Source organism: Mus pahari, chromosome 6 (genome assembly GCF_900095145.1).
Source record: "Mus pahari chromosome 6, PAHARI_EIJ_v1.1, whole genome shotgun sequence".
Taxonomy (NCBI): Eukaryota; Metazoa; Chordata; class Mammalia; order Rodentia; family Muridae; genus Mus; species Mus pahari.
Genome location: NC_034595.1, coordinates 79,310,985 through 79,333,833, shown reverse-complemented (window position 1 = coordinate 79,333,833; position 22,849 = coordinate 79,310,985). Strand labels below are relative to the sequence as shown.

General features: G+C 48.8%; 2 protein-coding genes across 5 annotated transcripts in view; one reads left to right on the top strand and one right to left on the bottom strand.

Annotated features, from left to right (window-relative positions):
• Csmd2 (CUB and Sushi multiple domains 2) overlaps positions 1-22,849 on the bottom strand; it is a 553,245-nt gene that overhangs the window by 284,226 nt on the left and 246,170 nt on the right. The window lies entirely within an intron of this gene.
• Hmgb4 (high mobility group box 4) lies at positions 2,989-3,665 on the top strand. Its single transcript, XM_021199595.1, has one exon. The coding sequence runs from the start codon at positions 3,105-3,107 to the stop codon at positions 3,648-3,650; it is 546 nt and encodes a 181-aa protein (XP_021055254.1). The 5' UTR covers positions 2,989-3,104; the 3' UTR covers positions 3,651-3,665.

Below are 22,849 nucleotides of genomic sequence, written 5' to 3'. Positions count from 1 at the left end.
TTTCTTTCTTTCTTTCTTTCTTTCTTTCTTTCTTTCTTTCTTTCTTTCTTTCTTTCTTTCTTTCTTTCTTTCTTTCTTTCTTTCTTTCTTTCTTTCTTTCTTTCTTTCTTTTTTTTTTCTTTTTTCTTTTTTCTTTTTTTTCGAGACAGGGTTTCTCTGTGTAGCCCTTGCTGTCCTGGAACTCTCTTTGTAGACCAGGCTGGCCTCGAACTCAGAAATCTGCCTGCCTCTGCCTCCCGAGTGCTGGGATTAAAGGCGTGTGCCACCACGCCTGGCTGACCTCTTTCTTATAATGGTAAGGGAAACAGCACCCCCAAAGGATTGCAAAGAGGATTACATGGATTGATTATGCTCAGAAACTGACGCTGATGCACATTATATATGTACACATATGTTAATGATCTATGACACAAAGTGTATTTTTTTAACTGTATACTGCAATCAAGAGATCTAATCAAAAGCTAAACTCAGCCAGACAGAGGGCCAGTAGACTTAAAACTCCCAGCCTATAAACTGTATAAATAAAGGCTTATTGACATAGACAGTCATTTACTCATGGATTATTGTCTGTGGTTACTTTTGAACCAGAAGGGCAGAGCTGAGTATTTGCAACAAGAAATCCTGCCGTCCATGAAGCCTGAGGTCTTTCCTGTCTGGCTGCTAGACCGAGGCCCTTTACTAGAGGACATCTTGTAACTCAGGACATTAGATAAAAGGGGCTGGGTTCTAATATTTCTGGCAGCCACTGCCCCTGAATGTGCTTCTGGGTTTCTAGAGTCCATGGGAATCTAGATCTCTAAAATTTCAATACCCTCCTGCTTGGGGTATATGATGAAAGATTACACATGATACTTTGGTCAAGGTCCCAGCAGAATAATTTGAGGAGTGTTTAATTAGCAGTCTATCCACAAAAGTGAGGGACAGGTCCAGGAAGGTCCTGCGATGTAGGGAAGTGACAGGACACTTGGGGCAGAGAAAACAGAACTGTCACCACCTAGACAGGAGATGATATGGGAGAGAGCGTTTGCGAGCCTGGGAGGAGAGCTGGCTGCTTAGAGAGGACATCTCACCATGGGAAGAGACCTCTAGTCCAGAGAGATGACAACTCCAGGTGACCTCTGAGGGGGTGGAGCCAGGAGACATCTGCCTCAAAGCTCACCCCCTCCATCTCTGATCTCTTGAGGCTCCTCAGTAGTGACACGAAATGAACCTTGGTTATTTTCTGAGGAGTAGCAGCCAGGGAAGGGCCAGCAGTGGATCTTTAACAGCACGCAGCATTGATTTCAGAAACAGGTAAGCCAAGCCAGCTCCCCTGGAAAGCCAGTGAGTAACATCACTCCATGGCCTCGGCATCAGCCCCTGCTTCCTGCCCTGCATGAGTTCCAGTCCCGACTTCCTTTGGTGATGAACAGCAGTGTGGAAATGTAAGCTGACTAAACCCTTTCCTCCCCAACTTGCTTCTTGGTCATGATATTTGTGCAGGAATAGAAACCCCGACTAAGACAAATTGGTAGCATTTCCCAGCATCCCTGCAAGTCTGTAGTCTGGCCTATACAACAACAAATTCAACAAATTCCTATACCGTTTTCTTCTCTCTCTCTCTCTCTCTCTCTCTCTCTCTCTCTCTCTCTCTCTCTCTCTCTCTCTCTCNTCCTCCTCCTTTGCCTGGCATGGTACCCTATAGATCACCTAGAACAATATCTCTTGCTAGTGCAAACACATTTTCCTGGGAAATCATAGGCTCAAAGGGAGGTAAGGTATGGCTGAGTTGACTTTCCTTATCACAAGCCAAAAGTTAAAGCCAGTCTTGGAAGCCTGAGAATAGCTGAGACCATGTATGTGTGTGTGTGTGTGTGTGTGTGTGTGTGTGTGTGTGTGTGTGTGTGTATCTATCTTCTAACACCCCCCCCCCACGCGCAAACCTGACACAGGCTAAGACCAAAAAATGACACCTCTACCCCTCCCCCAAAAGTTTCCAGGACAGTGGCTCCAATCAATCAGTTGACACCCAAGATCCATGGCTTCTGCCTGTTGGTGACTGCTCAAGTTTGAACTCAATCCTCATGCCAATGAGAACATGTTTTCTTGCCCTATGCATGTGGCACTACTGTCCCTCACCGGACTTTCGGTAAACCCACTTACCCACAAACAGGTCTGTTGGCCTTTTCTGCACTCTCCACAGTTAGACCACTAGCAAGGTCTCAACTTTTACCCCAGAGAAGCCATTTTGCTTAACTGTTTTAGTACCCTGTAAACTAACTCTAAGAAATGGGGACTCTTTCAAGGATGGGGAGGGGCTGCCAGAAGAGCTAGGAATTCAAATTTCCAAGAACTCCAATGTAATTAATAAACCCTCAGGTTCTCTTCCCTCTTTCCCCTCCAATTTCTTCAGAGAAACGAAGGATTCAGACTCTGGGCTGAAGTGCTTGGGTTTTAAATTAGACAACTTTGTCCTGACAGGAACCAAGTCCCAGCTGTCATAGCTGATTATTTTTAGAGTTACTACTAAACCCTTTGTGCAGCAGGCATTGCCACTGCTGGAGGGAAACAGAAAGCCTTCACATGCTATCATGACAGCTCCTGAGACATTCCCCCTCCTTGCCTTCATTATTTCTAGCCTGTGTGGAGGATGAGGAGGCAGCATGCTGACAATCACATGGAGCAAGGCAGCCCTTGTTATGACCCACTGGGGGACAGGGAGATAAAGACCCCAGAGGCAGAGCAAAGCCCACAGCCTCCAGGAAGCCAAAGGGAAAGATTCCCAGGGACCAGTAGCAACTCTAATAAGATTCAGATTAAACCTTCATCTTTCCTTAAAGGAAGAAAAAAAATGTACCCGGAGAAACCAACCACTAAGAGGGTCTACCTGCAAATGACTGAGTTTGGCTGGCATTGGTCAGCTCGGGGATGACATCACAGTATCCCTTCTTTGACCCAACAAAGACTATCAGCCCTGAAAAGGTTGGGCCCTGGCTGAGGCTCACACACAGAGGAAATTTCACCATAAGTAGGGCACCTTCTAGATTGCTCCTTGGGTGCAGAGACAGAAATCTCTGCTATCCAGATCAGCAGGATCCAGCAAAGGCCATTATGGTTGTATAAACATGGGGAAAAAAGACCAACTAAGGCCTAAGGTGAATGTGTCTTCTTACATCCACTTTATGCTGAATTTCAGAAAGAAATTCAAGGAGCAACAGCCAAATACCTACCTTGGCTTTAAAGAATTCTCTAGAAAGTGTTCAGAAAAATGGAGATCCATCTCAAAGCATGAAAAGGCAAAGTATGAAGCCCTAGCCAAGCTCGACAAAGCCCGGTACCAGCGAGAAATGATGAATTATGTAGGCAAAAGAAGAAAAAGAAGAAAGAGGGACCCAAAGGCACCACGGAAGCCCCCATCCTCCTTCCTGCTCTTCTCCCTGGACCACTATGCCACGCTGAAGCAAGAGAACCCCAATTGGACCGTGGTGCAGGTGGCCAAGGCTGCCGGGAAGATGTGGTCCACAACTGCAGAAGCAGACAAAAAGCCCTATGAACAGAAGGCTGCGCTTATGCGGGCAAAGTACTTCGAGGAGCGGGAGGCCTACCGCAACCAATGTCAAGTCAGGAAGGGGAACTTCCTAGAATCAGCCAAGACCAGTTTGAAACAATAAAACATCATCCAATTGGCTTTCTGGCCCTGGTGCCCTGTATGGTCGAGTGTCCTTGGATGCTATGCTATGAGAGTGAGTGGTTTGATTGAGGTCCAGCCTTGGGAAGGCTGGCTTAGAGAGAGAGAGAGAGAGAGAGAGAGAGAGAGAGAGAGAGAGAGAGAGAGAGCGCTCTAAGAGAGGGAATTGGCTGCAGGACCCAAATGGCCTGGGTTGACCAGGGTGGTCAAGCACATGTGCAAAGTCATTTGGGCATGGGGAGTGACATCACTGCTTTTGTGACCAAAGTAGAGTGATTGGCTCAGAGATTTATTAATAAAATTCCCAGTTTCTGCTGCGGCTTGGCGTCTCATGGGAATGGGGTCAAACTAAGAAGGGATTGTGTTGTCTCTGCAGGCAGCCATTTTGATTTTGATTACAACTCTGGGTTCAGAATCAAGTTGTTTGGGTTCCCACATGCCAGGTCCATAGGACAGGGACTTTGGGATGTTCCTGCCTAGTGTGAGAACCCAATGAGAGAGGTTATAAAATACAGCAGCGGGAGTGGTGGTGAACAAGAAGCATGGGGACATGGGGGTGTTGGGGAGAGGGACGGCGCCACCCAAGAAGTTCTCATGTCGGTGAAATCCCCACTCCCCCATGGCTTACAGCTGGGACTCCAGCTTGGCTCTGCTTCCCCTGCGCCCTCTCAGGAGGCGCTCTCATTTTCTGCTTCATTGAAAAGACAGAGATCATCAGACTTAAGTGTTCTCCTTCCTCTAAAAAACTGCAACCCACACTCATCCCCACCCCCGCCTTGTGTCTCCTAGGGAGCCCCAGCCGCCTCCTCGAAAGCAGGGTACAGCACCTGCTTTATGCATCATCTTAGTGACTGGATGAGGCAGCACAGTTCTGAATACTTAATAGGTGGTAATGCTTCCAGGCAATGGTACCCTACCTTGTAGTCAATTTGCCCTAGAAAGTTTCCTTGCAGTTTGGTAAAGGGAGCAGTCCAAGGAGCGGGGAGGAAAGTGTCTGGCAGCTGAGGGGATGTGAAGCTGACTCTGAAAAGCAGAGGCTCTGCCCTCCAAGCAGAAGGAGTTGAGGCTGTGGCAACCACGTAAGTACAGTGCGGATCTCTACAGCTGAGCCATCATGTGACAGCTCAACCGTGGCCAAAACCTAGGTTGTGGCCTTGTGAAGTCTGAAGCAATGGACGCAAGGCTAAAAGTAAAGGTATTTATCATAGGCTAGCCTCGACCTTAAGATCTTCCTTCCTGCCTTATTGTCTTCAGCAAGGCCAGAAGGGATAAGCTACCACAGGCAGCAGGTGATTAAACTCTACAGAGGTATTGTGTTAAGACGAAGGGACAAAGAATGCCAGCTGGCATAATTCTAGAAGACACTATTGACAGCCTTGCTCCTCTGTCTCGCTTCTGCCTTATCATCTCCAACCCTGTTACTAACCCTTAAATGTAGATTCAGACAATGTCCCCTCTGTTCCCCCCTCTGTCTGCAGACTTTCCTGCTTCCTCATTGATGGTTCCTGAATGGCAGATATCTAGTGGACGGTTGCGTGACACATCATACTCTGTTCTGGGACCTTGTGCTATCCCTTTCCAGTTATGAGAATGTGGAAGTTCAAGTCAGTTTTGTCAACAGGATACAGGGCATCCTTGAAGACATGAAGGATGCTTAAAGACAATGGGAGGGGTTGACCCTATTGGTGTCTAATGACCATAGTGGATGACAGTGGAGGAACACAAAGAGGAGGGAGAGGGAGCTTGCATCTAACATGATGGGTGGGAGAGTGGGCAATCCATCAAGATACCCTACCCTTGAGAAGACAGAGACTGAGCCCCTGGGCCCAACACCATGGTCGTGACTAGTCTTCTCTGGCACCCCTCTCTGTGTAGTCATTAATATATCCAATACTCTGAAAGGTTTCCTGCATCATACCAGTAGTTTCTACTACAAGGGACATATATCAAGGGAGGGACAGACAGAAAAGTCAGCCAACACACTGGAGTTATCAGTAGTGCCAGGTGATGAGACAATGACAGATTGGGTAGAGGGCGTGTGCATATATGTACATGCATGCACATACGTGCGTGCGTGCGTGCGTGCGTGCGTGCGTGTGTGTGTGTGTGTGTGTGTGTGTGTGTGTGTGTGTGTCAGAGGATAACTAGTAGGGCTTGGATCTCTTCCATCACGTGGGTTCCAAATAAGTTGTCAGGCTCTATGGTAAGCAAGCATCTTTACCTGTGGCGCCATCTAACCATCCCAGCACCTATGTTTAAAGCACAGTTACTGCACTATACTGAGTCCTGTGGGGAAAGCCCTTGGTGGAGGTATCACAGGGATTTGGGACATGCCAGAGTGCCTGTAGAAGATGAAGTTTGGGTGCTAGGCTTGGCAAGTTCATGGGAAATGTGAGCACAGCTGAGGACCACAGAGTCCTGTCAGTGTGGAGGAAAGGAGCCGTGCGCTTCCATCTATGATGTGTATTATTGATCATTCTAGAATCTTCAGAGACTATCAAGTGCCAATCTCCCATGATGAGTTCAGGAAGAGGAGGCAAAGCTAGAAGACACGAGGCTAATAGACTCACGTTCCCCTCCACGAGCAGAGTTAATAAGGGCCTCCATTGGGAATTGCTTGGAGAGACCATTGCTAAAAACCCAGTGTGGCAACTGTGAGATTGCTCTGTCTGTGATTCATTCTCCCCAGAAAGGGGGCTGGTAAGCATGGGTACCAGAATGTTCCAGAGGAGTGCTTCATCCGCCCTCACATGTGCACGAGGGCCAGGCTGCTCTCCTCCAGCCCTGCCTCTGGCCCTTCCTGTCCCTGCAGTGAGGTCAGGCCTGCCTGTTGATCAGTTCCTCAGTAATGAACTGGACCCTCCTCTTGCTTTCCCGTCATCTGCCAATTGATTCTGCACTGGAGAGGGAAATAAGTATATTTCATGTATTGGGTTTCCCTCAAATCCCAACAGAGAAGTAGATCAAGGTTGAAGGAGGATCGATGCGAAAATGTCATTCAACCACACTGGGATCTTTTTGTTGGCTGTGCCATCCGCTAAAACCTCAACTGTTTAGGGGATTAAAGCTCTAGTTCTCTGGCCTGGAAGATCCATAGACAGAGTGTGGTCACCAAGGTGAGGTCATAAAGGTTGGGGTGCCCCATTTTCTTGGCCTGTCACTTCTTGTCACACTTCCATAGATAAGATCTGACCTTCAGGAGAGCTGAGGATAAGCGAGTGCCATTGTTGTAAATGTGCTGTGGGGTGGGGCTGCCCTTGGGAATGGTGAGTGGTGGCATTTGGCTGAAGAGTAGTTTAAAGAAGGTGAAGGTAACACCTTAAGGAAACAGGGCCACCCGAAGAGACCAGGAGACTCTGAGGTTGTCCTTGATCTCTGAGTTGGGGTGCACGGACAGTGAACTTCCCGTTAAAGCCCCCTCACCCCCCCCAACAGCTTTGATGTCTCCACTCGAGGTTCCTGGTATAATCCCTGCTATGCAGACTGGCTCGCTATGCTTCTGAGATTCTCCCCTTTAACAGTCACATGTTTGCCTGGTCGCCTGTCACCTGTGGGAGTCAGATGTGACATAATCAGGTCAGAAACCAGTCTCGCTGTCCCTGGGCTTGTAGGATGCTCTTAGTGGCTCCACCTCTTGATATCTCAGCCTATGTCTCCCTGCCCATCTCTGTGTGAGCTGCATCTAGAGATTCCATTCCAATAAAGACGATAGTACAAAAGTGTTGGGCTATCATTTGTGCCTGTTCAGGGGTGTGGAAGCCACAAGACAATCTGTCAATTCGTAGGTGCTCAAAACATACACAAATGTAAGCGGGTGCACAAATGTGAGTGTGTGCGTGTACACACACACACACATACACACACACACACACACACGCACGCCCATGCATATATGCACACATGCACAAACAAACATGCACACACATGCTCTCTTACTGGCAAGAACTTGCCAAGTGTCTACCTGTCTCTGGCCTGAGATAAGATTACAAGGATGTGCCATCCTACCCAGCTTTTATTTGGGTTCTGGGGATAAAACGCAGACCTTTGCCTGACTGGGCTTCTTTCCCAACCATGTCATTTTTTTTTAAAACAAAATATTGGGCTATAAATCCTATGACTTTAATCGAGTTCCCCTTGCTTGAAGCACACTGACACATGGAAAACTGCCCATGAAAGAAGATTCCATGATAAGGCACAGAGGGTAGATGGCAGTGACACAGTGACACACAGCAGGAGCTGAGTTACCCAGCCTGGTCTTCAAGGAACTAAGTCCTTCCAAGAACCAAGAGAGAGCCAGGAACTGGACTGTCTCCAAAGAAGTGGGCTCTGTAGCCTTAGGGACCCCTATCTGCAGCTTGTGACCCAGCTAGGATGCACACAGTTCCCGACGCTCAGAGCCTGAGAGGTGTTTCATGCTGTGTGCCACTAAGACTTCAGGTCATTTATTACCTCGAACAGTCAGCAGATGCAGAGTTTGGCACCAAGGTAAGAAGAGAGCCATGCCATAGACCTGTAAAACGTGGGGTAGCTGTGGAACCACATGTCTGGACCTGGGAGGGGCTGAGGGTGCACTGGAAAGATTGTTAAGACAATTCTTCAAAAGTTCAAGCAGAGCATTGAACGCAAGACACAGAGGGTGTCGTCTGCAGGAGCCCAGAGGACAGGAGGAGTGTGTATTAGAACCCAGGAGGAAGGGGTCTTTTGTAAGGCACAGTTTAGCGATACTGTTGTCTGTGGTTTCGTGGCAAAGAGGAGGTGTCCAGGCTTAGATGTAGTTTCCTGCCCCATTCTTGAGAGGAAATCCCTGGGATAGAGAGGAACCAGGATGCTCCTTTTGAAAGTCCTCTCTCCTGGGAGCAAGAGGGCTTTTAAGGGCTGTTTGGCCTTTTTGTCTTATTGACAGTGTCTTTTGTCTTAAAGAAGTTTGGCAATTTTATGAGGTCCCATTTGTCAATTCTTGATCTTACAGCACAAGCCATTGTTGATCTGTTCAGGAATTGTTCCCCTGAGTGCTGAGATTACAGGTACATGGTACTACACCTGGTCCAGTACAATATTTAAGAGGACTATTGGATGGAGAGCCAATCCCCCACAAACACATGCTTTTGGAAGGAAGGTGAACTTGAGGGGAAGAGTCTGGAGTTTGGAAGCAGGAGTCCTGAGTGGAAAGCTGTCCCAGGCTTTCAAATGGGATCAAGAAAATGTCCACACTTTTCGGGCGAATGCCTCATCTGTGCCTCCTGGTTCCCTTCATTCTGAGTAGGAATATGTGATGCTGTGACCCAGTCTAGTCCCATGATAAGACATTTGGAGAAGGGTCATGTTTCTTGGTTCCCTTTTGAAAATTGTCAAATCCAAATGGACAGCTTTCTGGAGTCTCTATTTAAGAATGGATGCTGTAACTTCATCCACACTGGACCAGATTCGCATGGGGATCTTGTAAAGGGCTGTGACTTTGGGCACAAGTGACCGTTTTGCACATGGAAGAGACAGGAATCAGCAGGGGCCAGCAGGCAGACTGTGGTCTGCAGCTTCAAAAGTGACTCCAAATGACCTTCCAGGGCTCCATCCTTGCTCTGGTGTCATCCCCTCCCCCTGTGTGTGGCCCGGACCAAGAGACTCGCTTCTAATGACTTGAAAACAGCAAAAGTAGTGGGGTGTCACTTCTGATAACAGGTTATATAGAAAAGACCATGACTTCTGTCATCTTCTCTTTGGCTTGCTCTGATGAGCAGAGGAGCCTGTCAGAGCTGCCCTGTGGAAGGGAGCTGAGGTGGTCTCTTTTTCAACAGCAACGGGGAGCAGGAGCCAGCAGGCAGACCGGCTTGGAAGCCCTCCTTTCCTCAACAGGAGTCCTGCTGGACAGCCTGATCTGAACTTAGTAGAAATCTAAAGCCCGAGAATCCTACATAGCTACCTAGGCAATAGGAGAGAATAAACATTATCCCAAACTGCTAGGTTTGGGGCCAATTTGCTATAGGTAGTAGATAACTGATACACCCACTTTGAGGTCCTACCATATATTTCCAACTAAAAATGTCATCCTAATTCCTCTAGTGTTCAGGACCATTGTATCTGATACTCTAGCATTCTACATCTATCTATCTATCTATCTATCTATCTATCTATCTATCTATCTATCTATCTATCTATCTATCTATGAATGAATGATCTATCTATCTATCTATCTATCTATCTATCTATCTATCTATCTATCTATCTATCTAGTGTGAATGCATGCACACACATGTACATACATAAATGTGCCACAATGCGCATGTGGAAGAGGTCAGAGGACAACTTATGGAAGTCAATCCTTTTCCCATCATGTGGATCCTGGGGACCCAACTAAGGTCATCAGGCTCGAGGGGCAAGTACCATCTGATGACGCATCTCACCCACCTCAGGATCATCCTTCCTTGGAGGTCAGGGAGCATTTCCATCTCCCTATGGGTCAGGGATCACTTTCTGCAGGAAGCCGCTCCTCTGTGCTCCCTAGCATCTGTAATGTCCACCGATGGCTCTCTCAATGCATAGTAAGCTGTAGCTATTGTCTGTCTTCCCAGCTTGGAGGTGCACAATAACCTAGTCTTACACACCTAGTATCCTAAAACCTGATTGAAAAGTGTCCTAATCCCACAGATTGAAAAGATAATAGTAATAAACTTTCATGTTTATGCCATGCCTGCTACTGTTTGAAGCAATTGGTTGTAATTATCTTAATAAAAAGACCTAGAGGGGCTGACCATGCAGATGTAAACTCAGGAGGCTAACACAGGAGAGCAGTTGAGGCAAGGTCGAGGTCAGGCTGGTCAGCTGGTTTATACAAGCCAGCAAGCAAATAACAGGGAGAATCAACACAAAAACCCAAATCTGAATGAGACAGGTACTTCTGTGTGTGCATGCACTTGCACATGTGTGCAGGTGAGTACGCACGAGTGTGGCAGCAAGTGTGTGCCATGTGCATGTGTTTGTGTGTGTATATGTGTGTGCATGTGTGTATATATATGTGTGTGTGCCCGTGTGTGTACATGCATGTGTGTGTATGTGCATGTGTCTGTGTGTGTGCCTGTGTATGTCTCCAGGTGTGTGCACATGTGTGTGTATGTGTGTGTGTGCTTGTGTGTGTTTGGAGACCAGAGGTTGACCACAATGTCTCCCTCAGTTGTTCACCACATTATTTTTTGTGTCAAGGTGTTGTATAGGGCTATCCTCCTAGTTACATGGCTGCCATCTTCAGGAGTTCGGCTGGCCCTGCTCACAAGAGATCACCTCATAGGGCTTGTCGATTGTTGATCTTCCCTTAGAGAAGGAAGAAGGAGAAAGATCACGGGACCTCACTCGAGTACCCAGTCATTCTTCCTAACCCGTTGTCTGCGGTTCTGCCCTAATTGCACACGGCCTTGAGATCTCTGGCAGGAGCTATATTCATAAGCAGGGACAGAGTAGGGGAGGAGGTGTCCTGTCTGCAGCTGTGGGGAAGCCACCATCCCTGGCGCATCCCAATCTTCCACGGCGGCTGCTTTAAGACCATGAGCCCTTACCCACTGTGAGGGACCCTTATATACTCAAGGGTTCCTCACAGAGGACTTCGGTTGGTCACTGGGACCTTAAAAGGTGGGTGGATATTGCCTGGTCACTCCCTCCCACCCCAACCCCACTCCTACACAGGGGGAAAACTCTCACAACCCAGGACAACACAGGGTCTCTCACTGAAGCCAGAGCTCACACATGGGTAACTGGCTTGCCAGCTCCATGGATCTTGCTGTCCTTGCCTCCCAACACTGGGGACAGAGTAGGCGCCGACGTCACACCCGGCCTTTTGTGTGGATGCTGGGGATCTGAGCACAGGACTTCATCCTTGTACAGCAAGCACATTATAGGCTGAGCCGTCTCCCTATCCCACTTCAGCCCATGCCAGGCAAGACCTGTGCCACCGAACCACATTCCCAACTGCAAGGCACTTTAAATGTTCCACTCTGCAGATGAAATACGTAGACACTGGCTCTATGTTCATCTTGTGCTTTCTGGAGAATGTATGAATAATGGGATTGTTGCAGACACCACCATGCAGACACAGGTCCCCCATGTATCCGGACACACATTCTATCCTTGGCTGGTGACACCTGAGCCTGGCATAGAATGCCCCCGACACTCTTTTTGCAGCAACGTCGCTGGCTCACATCCTGTCGTTATAAACCACTTGAACTACCTGATACCCGTGTCAGGATGAAGAGATACTGTCCTGTATTTTTAATGCATTATCTGCAATTAGCAGCAGCAGTGAGCCTGAAAGAGCTCAGTGGTCCCCCGAGCAGCCCTTCCCTGCTACGGCGGCAAGTACACTTGTGGAGAAGAACCTGGCCAGGTGCCTCTAACCCACACTGCCCTGTCAAGGGGGCAAGAGAATCTCAAGTCACATAGCCTCTTTGTCCCCTGACTCCTACTCCATTCCACAGCTCATCTGTCTCCTCTGCTATCTCTGCTCTCTAAACACCCTGGGCAGAATGTGCTCCAGGGGCGCCCCAAAGACAGGGTACATACCCTGAGTGCTCTGGGGGAAAGGCTGAGATCTGTGATGTGTGGAAGTTAAGTGCACAGAGAAGGTAAGCATCAAGGAACAGTGGTGGGGACTTCAGTTGAAAAAGGTGCTGTAGGAGGGAGCTCCGGGGGGCCGGGGTGTCCAGCTCCTCTGCAGTGAATGGAACACTCATGAGCAGCATGTGGGGTACTCAAGGTACCTTCTCTTCTAAGTGCTCTGCAGGCATCACCCACCCCATTGCTGAAGGCCTTCAGGAATCCAGTTTCCCTCGAACAAAGGGGGGCTCACCTCTCTCATTGGCAGTGGGAGGGAGGGAGAGATTACATCACAGGAAACTGGTGTGGCTTGGGAGGAAGGTTCTGGTTGAGAAGCTGAGCTTTTTGCCCTGGAACCAGTGTGGCTGGAAGGCCATGTGATTCTGTGGATGGATGTTTCCTGAACTGAATCCGGAGGGTGAGAGACTGAAGCAGGACTAGAACTGCAGCTGGCAGAGGGGAGAGCGAAGCAGAGAGGAGCAGGCATTGCCTTCCTTCAACCTGATGGAGTCAGGGACTGTTAGAGCCTTGTTTGTTTTTTCTTCCTCCCTTCCTTCTTTCTTTCCTTCCTCCCTCCCTTCTTTCCTTCCTTTCTTTATTCACTATACATTCTGATCAAAGCCCCACCTTGCACAACCCATCCCCATCCCCCTCTCCTCCAAGAAAGGGGAGACCCCACTGAGCACCAACCCACCCTGACACATCAAGCCACTGCGGATGGAACCAGGCACATCCTCTCCCACTGAGGTCAGACAAGGCAGCCCAGTTAGAGGAACAGGATCCACGAGAGCCACAGAATCAGGGGTCTGTCCACCCCCACCTCCCTTCAGCTGTCAGGGGAACTCCTCAGAAGACCAAGCCACACATCTGCTACATATGTGGCGGGATGGGGGGGCTAGGTTCAGACCATGTATGCTCTTTGGTTGGTGGTTCAGTCTCTGGGAGCCTCCAAAGGTCCAGGTTAGTTGACTCTGCTGGTCTTCCAATGGAGTTCTTATCCCTTCAGGGACCTCAATCTTTCCCCTAACTCTTCCACAAGCTCTGTCCAGTGTTTGACTGTGGTACTCCGCATCTTTTCCAGTCAGCTGGTGGGTGGAGCCTCTCAAAGGTCATTTATTCTAGGCTCCTGTCTGCAAGTTTAACAGAGTATCATTAGACCCTTGTTTTTATATTTTGAATTTGTGCCTGAGTTCAGATGAGATCTAGAAAAGCTCTCAAGCTTGTCAGAGAGTGGCCTCACCTGGGTGACGCCAGGGATTAGAGAGGGGTGACAAGACATTCCCCAAGGCCTACCTGTAAGGACCTGGGGGCTCCAGCCCCACAAGTCCCACCAGGGCTGGGCCACTGCTGACCCACAGAGTCTGCTGCTCTTTCTCAGTGTCATGTGAGGCAGAGGCAGAGCCATATGAACTGGACTGTCCACCTCGTCAGGGCAGAAAGTATTGTGGACATTCCAGAGACGGCACTACTCCAGTGGTACCAAGAGCCAGGCAGTGGACTGGCGGAGGTTGTGCTCATTCTGAAAGGCAGAGTTGGCCAGGAAGGGAGGCAGTCACTGGGGAGATGAGAAAGAATGTAGGCTCTGGAGCCAGACTCTCCATCACAGGAACTGTCCCCGACTCTGACCAATGATGTGGCCCTGAGCAATTTACTGAGTGTGATAGATTCAATTTTCTCTCCTGCTTAATGGGATCTCTAACTCTGCTTCTGGTTTTTATCTTGAGATAAGAATGAGGTGTGGGATGAGGTACCTGAGCAGTCCTGGGGAACAGACTCCACTTTGAGCACCTACTGTACGTCAGATACAGTTCTCTTTACCTCAGACACACTGACAGGCATAACCCGCACAACACTCTCATGAGGCAGAGGCTGTGAGGACGAAAGCACAGAGAGGTTAAATCACTTGCCTGAGGTCACACAGCTATCAAGTGGACGAACTCAGATTATTTGAGTCTACCACCTTCTTTCCTTCCACTGCCTCTTGTGGTAGCTCTTTCCCACTGCAACACTGAATCAAAAGCTTACAGACTCAAGACCATGTTGGTACTCCCCAGGCCCCAGACTTTCACTGCTAACTTAGCCCAAGCTGCTTGCTAGACTCTGGTTCAGGAAGCATTCATTTCCTTGTAGAAGGTCAAAGTATTCTTGGTGTGACAGATGATATAGATTTAGGTCAGTCCAGTCAATGGATCAAATAAAACATAGTATTGCCCTGTTGGGAGAGCCACACCTTTCCTAAGTTCTAAGGTTGGAGAAGGCCCTGGGAGGTGAGCAAGGGCAATGAGAGGCGCTGTCCAAATGCCTTTGGCCTCTGATTGGCAGAAGTCAAATGGCCACTGGAAGGAAACAGACTTCCTTCAATCCTTTAGCAGCACGGAGCTGTCCAGAGTGCTGGAGCTAACGGCCCAGCGCTGACTCAGCAGTCCCATCTCCTTGGGCTGGGTTCTGGGACTATGTCTCAAGTGCTCCGTGGACTGAAGGTGACAGACTCCTGGGCCCAGTGACTCCAGGAACTGCAGTCTCCTCTGACAGACTCGTCCTCCTCACAGCCACATGGGGGAGATGGGGACCTGATGCTCACAACACAGCTCTCTCACCCCAACTCATCACCATCAACCTCTTTTAGGCTCATCTGCTCTTAATTATATCTCTAAAGCTCAGGGCATTCTCATTCTGAGAACTGGGGGGAACTTAGGTACTTAGAGGATTCAGAATGATCACAAGAGTTTTCTTCTGCAGACCTTCAAAGTCATACAGACAACACAAGTTGATAGGAGGACACCCAGAGATGGCTCTCAAGCTCTCTTCACAGAGCAATAGGTTGTTACTCTGCATTATTTTGTTTAGTTCAAGGAGGCTGGCGCAAAGAGCAGTTTTCTCTATCACCTCAGGAGGGAACCCAAAGGGAAATCGGAAAGTGAGGCTGACAAGGAAGCTCTGCTAAGGGTTGCTGGCCTGGCTTAAGTCCTTCCTGGGGACTTTTCTTCTCCCCAACAATCCCTGAGTCACTGTGGAGATGGATTCCTGCAGTTCTGTTCCCACCTGCTGAGCATGCCTCTCCCTAGCGTGAGCTGATTGGACGAGGTATGGACATCATCTGAGGAGAGGAGGCACTCAGATTCTCTCTCTCGGTGATGGGAATGAAAGGTTCAGAAATGGTATCAGTTAACACAGTCCCCAGAGCTAGAAAGTCAGGTGGACCCAGGAGCTGAAGTGACCTTTGGGGATTGTGGGGGGGAGGGGAGGGACACACCTGGGTAGCATATAAAGCACTTCCTGCCCCACTTAATTGTTCGACTTCTCCCCACCCCTCTAAAACCAGGGGTCATCCTGTCCCATGAGGTCACTGTCACATGAAGGTGAGCACTGGTGTAAACACAAGTCCTGACGTGTCTGAGATAAATAGAATTCCTGCTTTATTTTTCTCATATGCATCAGGCCCTCTCCGGAGCTTTATCAGACAGGGGGGCGCTGCACACCCTGGGTGCTTCTACATGAGATAGAAGCAACCCCACTTTCTACTGAATGAGGAGAGATGTCTGAGCATGAGGTGGGAAATCTGCATGTGGCAGGGGAGGGGGGGCCCTTCCTGAGATCTCCCCGCTCCTGTCTCCTGCTGACTTGAATCAGATGCCAACAGGGGCCTCCCCGGAGCCTCCAGCCTGTGGGGCAAAGTTGTCTGTGACCTCCTCAGCTTGACAGAAGGACAGACCAAAGGCCCCACAGAGAAGTCATTGTTAGGACATAGCATAGCCACCTGCTCCCCCATTGATCCATCAGTGAGGCCTGAAAGCAGCTGACAGAGGCCTGGGGAGCAGTGCCCTTAGATGTGTTGGCCTCATTGATCCGCCTACCCGCTGTCCAGACTGTGTGGGAAAGACTCAGGGAAGGTCACAGCTGCAAAGGCACCTGAGGGGAACCCTGGAAGGGCACCGAATCATCACAAATGGGACAAGGCAGCCCAGACAAACACTCCAGAGCTGAGACCTTTCCAACCTCAATCAAGAGACCCCCAGTGGCTCTACTGTTTGGGAGACGGCCTTAAGGAGAAAGGGGGCTGGTGATTTGAATCCTGGCAATTAATGGGGAAAGGAAAGCAGGGGACATACACAGGCATGAGACTCTGTTGGACCACACCACATGCTCTCAGAATAAAACAAAAGGACACCTTCTTACCCCCAGAGTAGCAATGGGTTCTCACTACTCGAGGCCCTCCCTCTTCCCTGCTCGGTGGGACCCAGGACAGTGCAGTCAGAGACTCTGTTCAGCTAGAGACAGTGTGTGAGACTGGCTTTTGTCCACCCTCACTCATCAGTTTCAGGTTAATCCATCCTGTCTCAGTGCTAAGAACCTCAGGTGACAACTCAGAGGGAGAGCCTTCCCCTCTGATCAGGTGTCCTCAGTCACCTGTTGCTCAATCTATGATGGCTCCTACCCTTGCAAGGTAAGCCACCCCACCTGGTTGTGACCCAAGTGGACTAGCTAGTCTGGATCAATCTCTCTGTTCCCTTACAGTCCCTGGTCCCCATTCCTGCCAACCTCAGGGTTTAGAAGCCTTCTGAAGTTGGCATTTAGGCTCATCTCCCCAAGTGCTGGGGCCTTTCCTTTCTGTTTCTATCAACTCACCTCTAGTCCCATAAGAACCTGAGTTATGTGCCCACCTGGTTCCCACAACTTTGCCTCCTCAGGCACAGGTAAGAATGTCCCTTGCCTCATTTCCCTGGATGGTTGCCTTGGAGAACTGGTCTACGCCCAAAGTCCACTGTAGTAAGCTCCACTTTGAACCCAGGTGTTAGCTTTAGAGAACAAAAGATTTGCTTGGAATTCTGTACATGCCACTGACTGACTGGGGGAACTTGGGTGAGCTTGCTGACCCCATCCTTCTAGAAAGGAGATGTTAAGAATGCTCAACATGACAAAGATTAAGTAAATGAGAAGAGATGATACGAAGGCCACGAAGAGCTCAGCACGATGCTTCGCACCTAAAGCTAACAGGCGAGCATTCACCAGGGCCTGCGTGACATTCAAAGTGCCTTGCAAGCATCGAGATATTTCATCTGCACAACGATCCCGTGGGATCCCATTATCCCACATTTTTAAATGAGAAATCTGGGGCTCCAAAGTCAGGTAAATTGCTCAGGGTCGACAGCTGGCCAGTGGTTGTTGAGCAAGCACGGACTGTGACCTCATGGAAACCACAGATTATGATTTAACTAATTTAGTGTCATCACATTACACCTATTAAATAGGACCTCGAAGCTGAGTGTTGAGTGGCTACAACCCTCGAGTCCAGGGTCCTTATGCATAACTGGGTCAGAGGCCAAGTTCTTCCTGTTTGTTTCTCTTATTCGTGGGGGGCAGCTACAGTCTAGTTCTTTCCTTGCTCGTATTTTGTTCTTTCCCCTCATATGGCTATTACTGGTTCTTTTTAAATCTTTCTTTCTTTATTTTGTAGGGGTGCTTATGCAAGCCACGGTGTAGGTGTGGAGACAGAGGACAACTTTTGGGAGCTGGTTCTCTCCAACTTTTTGAGGTAGGGTCTCTCTTGTTCCTGTCACTGTGCCAAGTACTGCAGGCCCCTGGGCCATCGCCTGGCCATTTCTCTTGTTTCCATCACATCCCTTGGGGTAGGAGGTCTCTCTGGGGTTACTGATGCGTGCCACCCATCAGGTTGTTGGTCCTTTTTTTTTTTTTTTTTTTAAACATGGGTTCCAGTGATCAAACTCAAACTAAGTTGTCAGGTCTGAAGTGACAATGCTTTTATCTGCAGAGTCCTGGCCCCAGTACATATTACTAGATCTGTTAATGGATTCGAACTGTGGATCTCAATGAACACATTTCCTTACCAGCTACTCTTTAATCAGAGACCAGGTAGGTAACTGCAGTTTACAGATTCAGCACTTTGGACAGAGCCTCTCTCTCTCTCTCTCTCTCTCTCTCTCTCTCTCTCTCTCTCTCTCTCTCTCTCTGTGTGTGTGTGTGTGTGTGTGTGCATACTCATGTGAGTGTGCACGCTAGCACATGCTAATGTGTACTCAGTATTCGATCTGCATTCTAAAACTATTTGTATTAAATGTGTGCCCATAGGAGAAAATACTGCATTCCCCACTTGTAGCTCAGTGGTTCTGGCTCTTGCTTCCTTCTCCGAGTCTATGAGACGAGGAGAGATTGCCATAAAGATTTTATGAGTCCAAGAGAAACATTACTCAAACAGGATTTATTTCAAAGGCATCATTCTGGAACAGTGGCATGCTGCTTAAAGGGGAAGGAGAACTTGAGCGAGTGAGACTCTCATGGTGAAGCAAAGTTCAAATGTTGCAGAATAGCCTCTTACTGTCTACCAGGGAAATAGCATCTTTCATATGACTCAAGTCAACAGACTGTACGTTAGAAACTGTCAGCATACTCAAGGCCGTTTTGGAACCAGTGAGAAACATTGACATGGTCCTTGCCCATGTGCAGAGCCAAGGGAAAGGGCAGTCACTGGACTGAAGCTTTAAGACCTCTGTACTCTGGGAGAAGAACGAGCTAGTGGAGCCCAGTTTGTGTCAGGTTCCTGGATGAACATTGCAAGGCACACAAGCAATTTCTTGTCTGTGGAGCCCTCCCTGTCTCCCTGTCTGTCTGTGGAACCCTCCCTGGATGCTGGGGAAGTCGTGGATCCACCTGTAGCAGACTATTCAGCAGGATAGTGGTTGAGAGAGAAAGAGGGATGCGGTTGTGTCAGTTGGGTTCATTCTAGATCGTGTGGGATCACACCATCATTTCTAGCCTAGCTGACAAACTCCCCCATGCCTTCCAAGAATCCTTTCTGAATTCTCCGAGACAAAGTTGGTCTTTCCTCCCTGGGGTTCCCACAGACTCATAGACAGAGGCAAGGGGGGGTGTGTGACAGACATTAGACAAGCACTTCAGTGGATACAGAGTGTTCTCCAGGAAAAACTCAAGAAGGAAGAGGGGGAGGCTGGGGCTGGATCCTGAACTAGGTAGGGAAGTACATGCAGACATGGCCGCAGAAATAGCTACGGTGCACCTGCAGACCAGCTAGCAGTGCTGAGCCATGGTGTGTGTGTGTGTGTGTGTGTGTGTGTGTGTGTGTGTGTGTGTGTGTGTGTGTGTGTGTGTATGGGAGAAGATAACAGAAGCTTCAGGCATTGGGTCGGGACGGGCTGACAGACTGGAACTCCTCGTGGGAGCTATCCAAATGCATTTTCAGGTGTTGGGATACAGCTCAGGAGAGTGCGTTGTTTAGCATGCATGAGGCCCTGGTTCCATCCACAGTGCTACAAAAATAAATACATTTGATTCTGATTTTTTTGCTAGAGCCCAAAAGTAACATAATATAAAGTCATTGTAAAACTACCAGTATCATACAAACGAATATACAGGGGGGAAAAGTCCATTAATACTCCCGTTTGGAACAGGGATGCTAACATTTTTATTGGCTTTTTTTGTATTTTACAACCATTATATGTGAATACATGCAACACTTTTAGTTTTAGCCATATATTCAGTGCTGGGTGCCCATTTTTCATTTTATATACGCTAAGCATTTTCCACTTTTTCAGAATATTAGTTGGAATTATCATTTTAATTGCCGCATGCTTTATCCTCCGCATGGCTCTTGAACCGTTAATGTGGGACATAGACGCTTTCCTCTTTCCCTTCATAGTAAATAACGCTGCAGTGAACCTCATCTACCTTTCGCTTCCCAGGAACCTCTTCCTAGTTCCTAGCTACAAACGTCTAACAGTGTAAAACACAGTACACATTTTAATCACTGCTGCAAAATTACCTCCTGAAAAGGTTGTGCCAATTTATAATCCCACTGACGGGGCACAAAGCTCAAATGGGTTAAACGACTCGTCTAACATTAAAGACCTGTGAGTGGAAGGCCTGGGTCTAACCTGGGCCCTGTCCCTGTGGGTCAAAGATAGGGCGTTCGTTTGTTTGTTGTTTGTTTGTTTGTTTTTTGAGGTGGCCTGAGGCAATTGAGTGTGGATGGTGGCAGTTGACTCAGGAAGATGCACGGTCTAATGAGGCAGCTTTGAAGAGTCGGCTGTGGGTGGACCATACCTGTGATTCCATCCTCCTTTTAAAGCTCCTGTCTTCAACAAAGACTGTTCAGTCCACAGAGAAGTGAGACACGCTCACTTCTCTCCTGACTGGGATTCCTCTCGGGCACTGGGCTGGCATCAGTAGAAAGGGCATAGGTAAGACTTACCCATTACTCCACACTGCCCTGGGCTGGCTGAAGAGGCTCCCAGTGGACACGAGCCTCAAGCATCAAGAAACGGGATTTGCCATCTGTTCCTTTGACTCAAGGAAGGGGAAAAGCCCAGAACCCACTGTGCCCTCCTGAGCCCCTCACCAGGAGCTACAGCTGATCTCACAGAGACAAAACAGTCACATGGGCCGAGGGTCAGCACGGGACCCAACTCAGGGAGTCCAAACCACAGCGAGTTCTTATCTTAAATGTCACAGGGTGGAAAGACACATATGCCTTCCAAGACTAGTTATCTCTGCTTCGTGTGTGTGTGTGTGTGTGTGTGTGCACGAGTGCATGCATGCCTGTGTGCATGTGCGTATATGTCTACAGATATGTATGTACATGTGGGAGGCCAAGGGTAACCTCTAGTGCTGCCTTTTGTTAGGCAAGCCCCCACCCCACACGCACACATTTGAGACAGGTCTCTCACTGGCCTGGGGGCTCACCAGGAAGGCTAAGAGGGCTGCCCAGGGAGCCCCAGGGATCTGCCTGTCTATTTCCCAGCACTGTGTTTGCAAGCATACATCACCATGTTTTTCTCTTTTCTTTTTTTCTTTTTTTCTTTTTTTCTTTTTAAAGGGTTCTGGGGAGTAAATTCCTATCTGCACACTGCATGGTGCTTAGTCTACCCACTGAGCGGCCTCCCGAGCTCCCAGCTCCTTTTCATTATCCAGAAAACGGTTCAAACTGTGGGAAGGGTCTTCAAGTGGAGTCAGGGTGGGGTTCCTGCAGTTCACTATTGGTTCAAATTACTTACACTAAATCTCAGCTCCCACACCCTGGGGTGACCCACAAGCATCCAGCAGCTCAGTATGCCCAGTCCCTCTTGTCATTCAGCTCACCAGCCACTCAACAGCCAACAGCCAACAGCCTGAGTCTTCATGCCCTCCCCTGCTTCATCCCTCTGATTTACTGGAGGCCAGTTAACAATGGTTCATCTCCTCCTCGAAATCACCCCCTATACTACCTTGATCGAGACACCCTGCCCCTCCCCATCCCAGTCTCATCAAAACTCCGGAAACAGTAGCAACTCTGGTTATCATTGTCTGTGTCGTTCTCCTTCCCACACCCCTCCTCCCCTCTCCCCCTCCCCCCTCCCCCACCATCCTGTTCTCTCAAAGCAGCAAGGGTGATCTTTCAAAGGTACAAAGTTGATGAGGACACTCCATCAGGATAAAGTCTTTGTTGACTCCCTGCTGCTGTCCGAATAAAACACTACTCATCTAGCCTCCCTCTACATCTCCACCCCTCCGGTTTCTACAGTCTTCTGGTATTTCCCCAGGCATGGAGCGTGGGAACTCCACCTTCCTCCAAGGCCCTCACCTCACCAGCCTCTGTGAAGAGCATCATGTCAGACTTCTGCCCCTGCCTTGCTGTCCCTGTAAAGTCTCCTACCCACTGCCCGCAGCTCGCCGTGGTCGGCAAAGAGGGAAAGGACGCTTAGAGCTGAAGTCCAAACTTCTGCATTCTGACTGCACAGTGCATAGTGAGAGCATTATATTCAGTTCCTCAGTTTTTAATTACCCCGATATCCCCACAGGACACAGACCGATGAGAAACCAAGAAGCCTTGGAAAGGTTACATAATTAGAGCGAGGCCACGCAACAATGAAAGGCATTCAGATGTTTGACCTCCAAGACCTATCAGCAAACGCCATCAGAGAACACGTCTATTTCCTGTGGTCTATGCCTGGGAAAGCTACTGAGCCTGAACAGAAAGCTGTCTGAATCAGGAGTGCCTGGCCTGGCTTACGGGAAGGCAACGTTATCTACCACAAGGTTATTAGGACAACAATGGACTTAAGGCCCAGCCACTGCTCAAAAATGCCTGATTCTCAATTCAATTTAGTTGAATGCAGTCTCATTTAATTTAGTGCAGCTCTCAAGTGCTCACCGTAGACCCTGATGGGCTCTGAGAGGCCACAGAGCAAAGCAAAGCCCCTCTCGGGGAAGGAGCCAGGCTACAGGACAGGAATTCCGAGGGCAGCTCTGAGCTCTTGGGAGTATTTTCCAGCTCCTTTGCTAGTGATCAGTGATCAGCTAAGCAGAGCTGTGAAGGTGGTTTGGTTTGGTTTGTTCTTTTTTGCTCAGGTTTCCTGCAAGATACTCGCACAAATATTATCTATGATATGGTGTCTCCCCAAGGCTCATGTGTTGAATCTCCAGTTGTTGGCTCTATTGAGGGGTGAGGCAAATTCACTTGGAGGAAGTATGTAATGGGATGGGTTCTTGAAGGAGCTTCGGGGACTCTCTCTCTTTTCCTCTCCCTCCCTCCTTCCCTCCCTCCCCCTTCCCCTCCTTCCCTCCCTCCCCCTTCCCCTCCTTCCCTCCCTCCCC

Coding starts and splice junctions, on each gene's coding strand:
- Hmgb4 (XM_021199595.1), top strand. CDS start 3,105: ATGGGGAAAAAAGACCAACTAAGGCCTAAGGTGAATGTGTCTTCTTAC.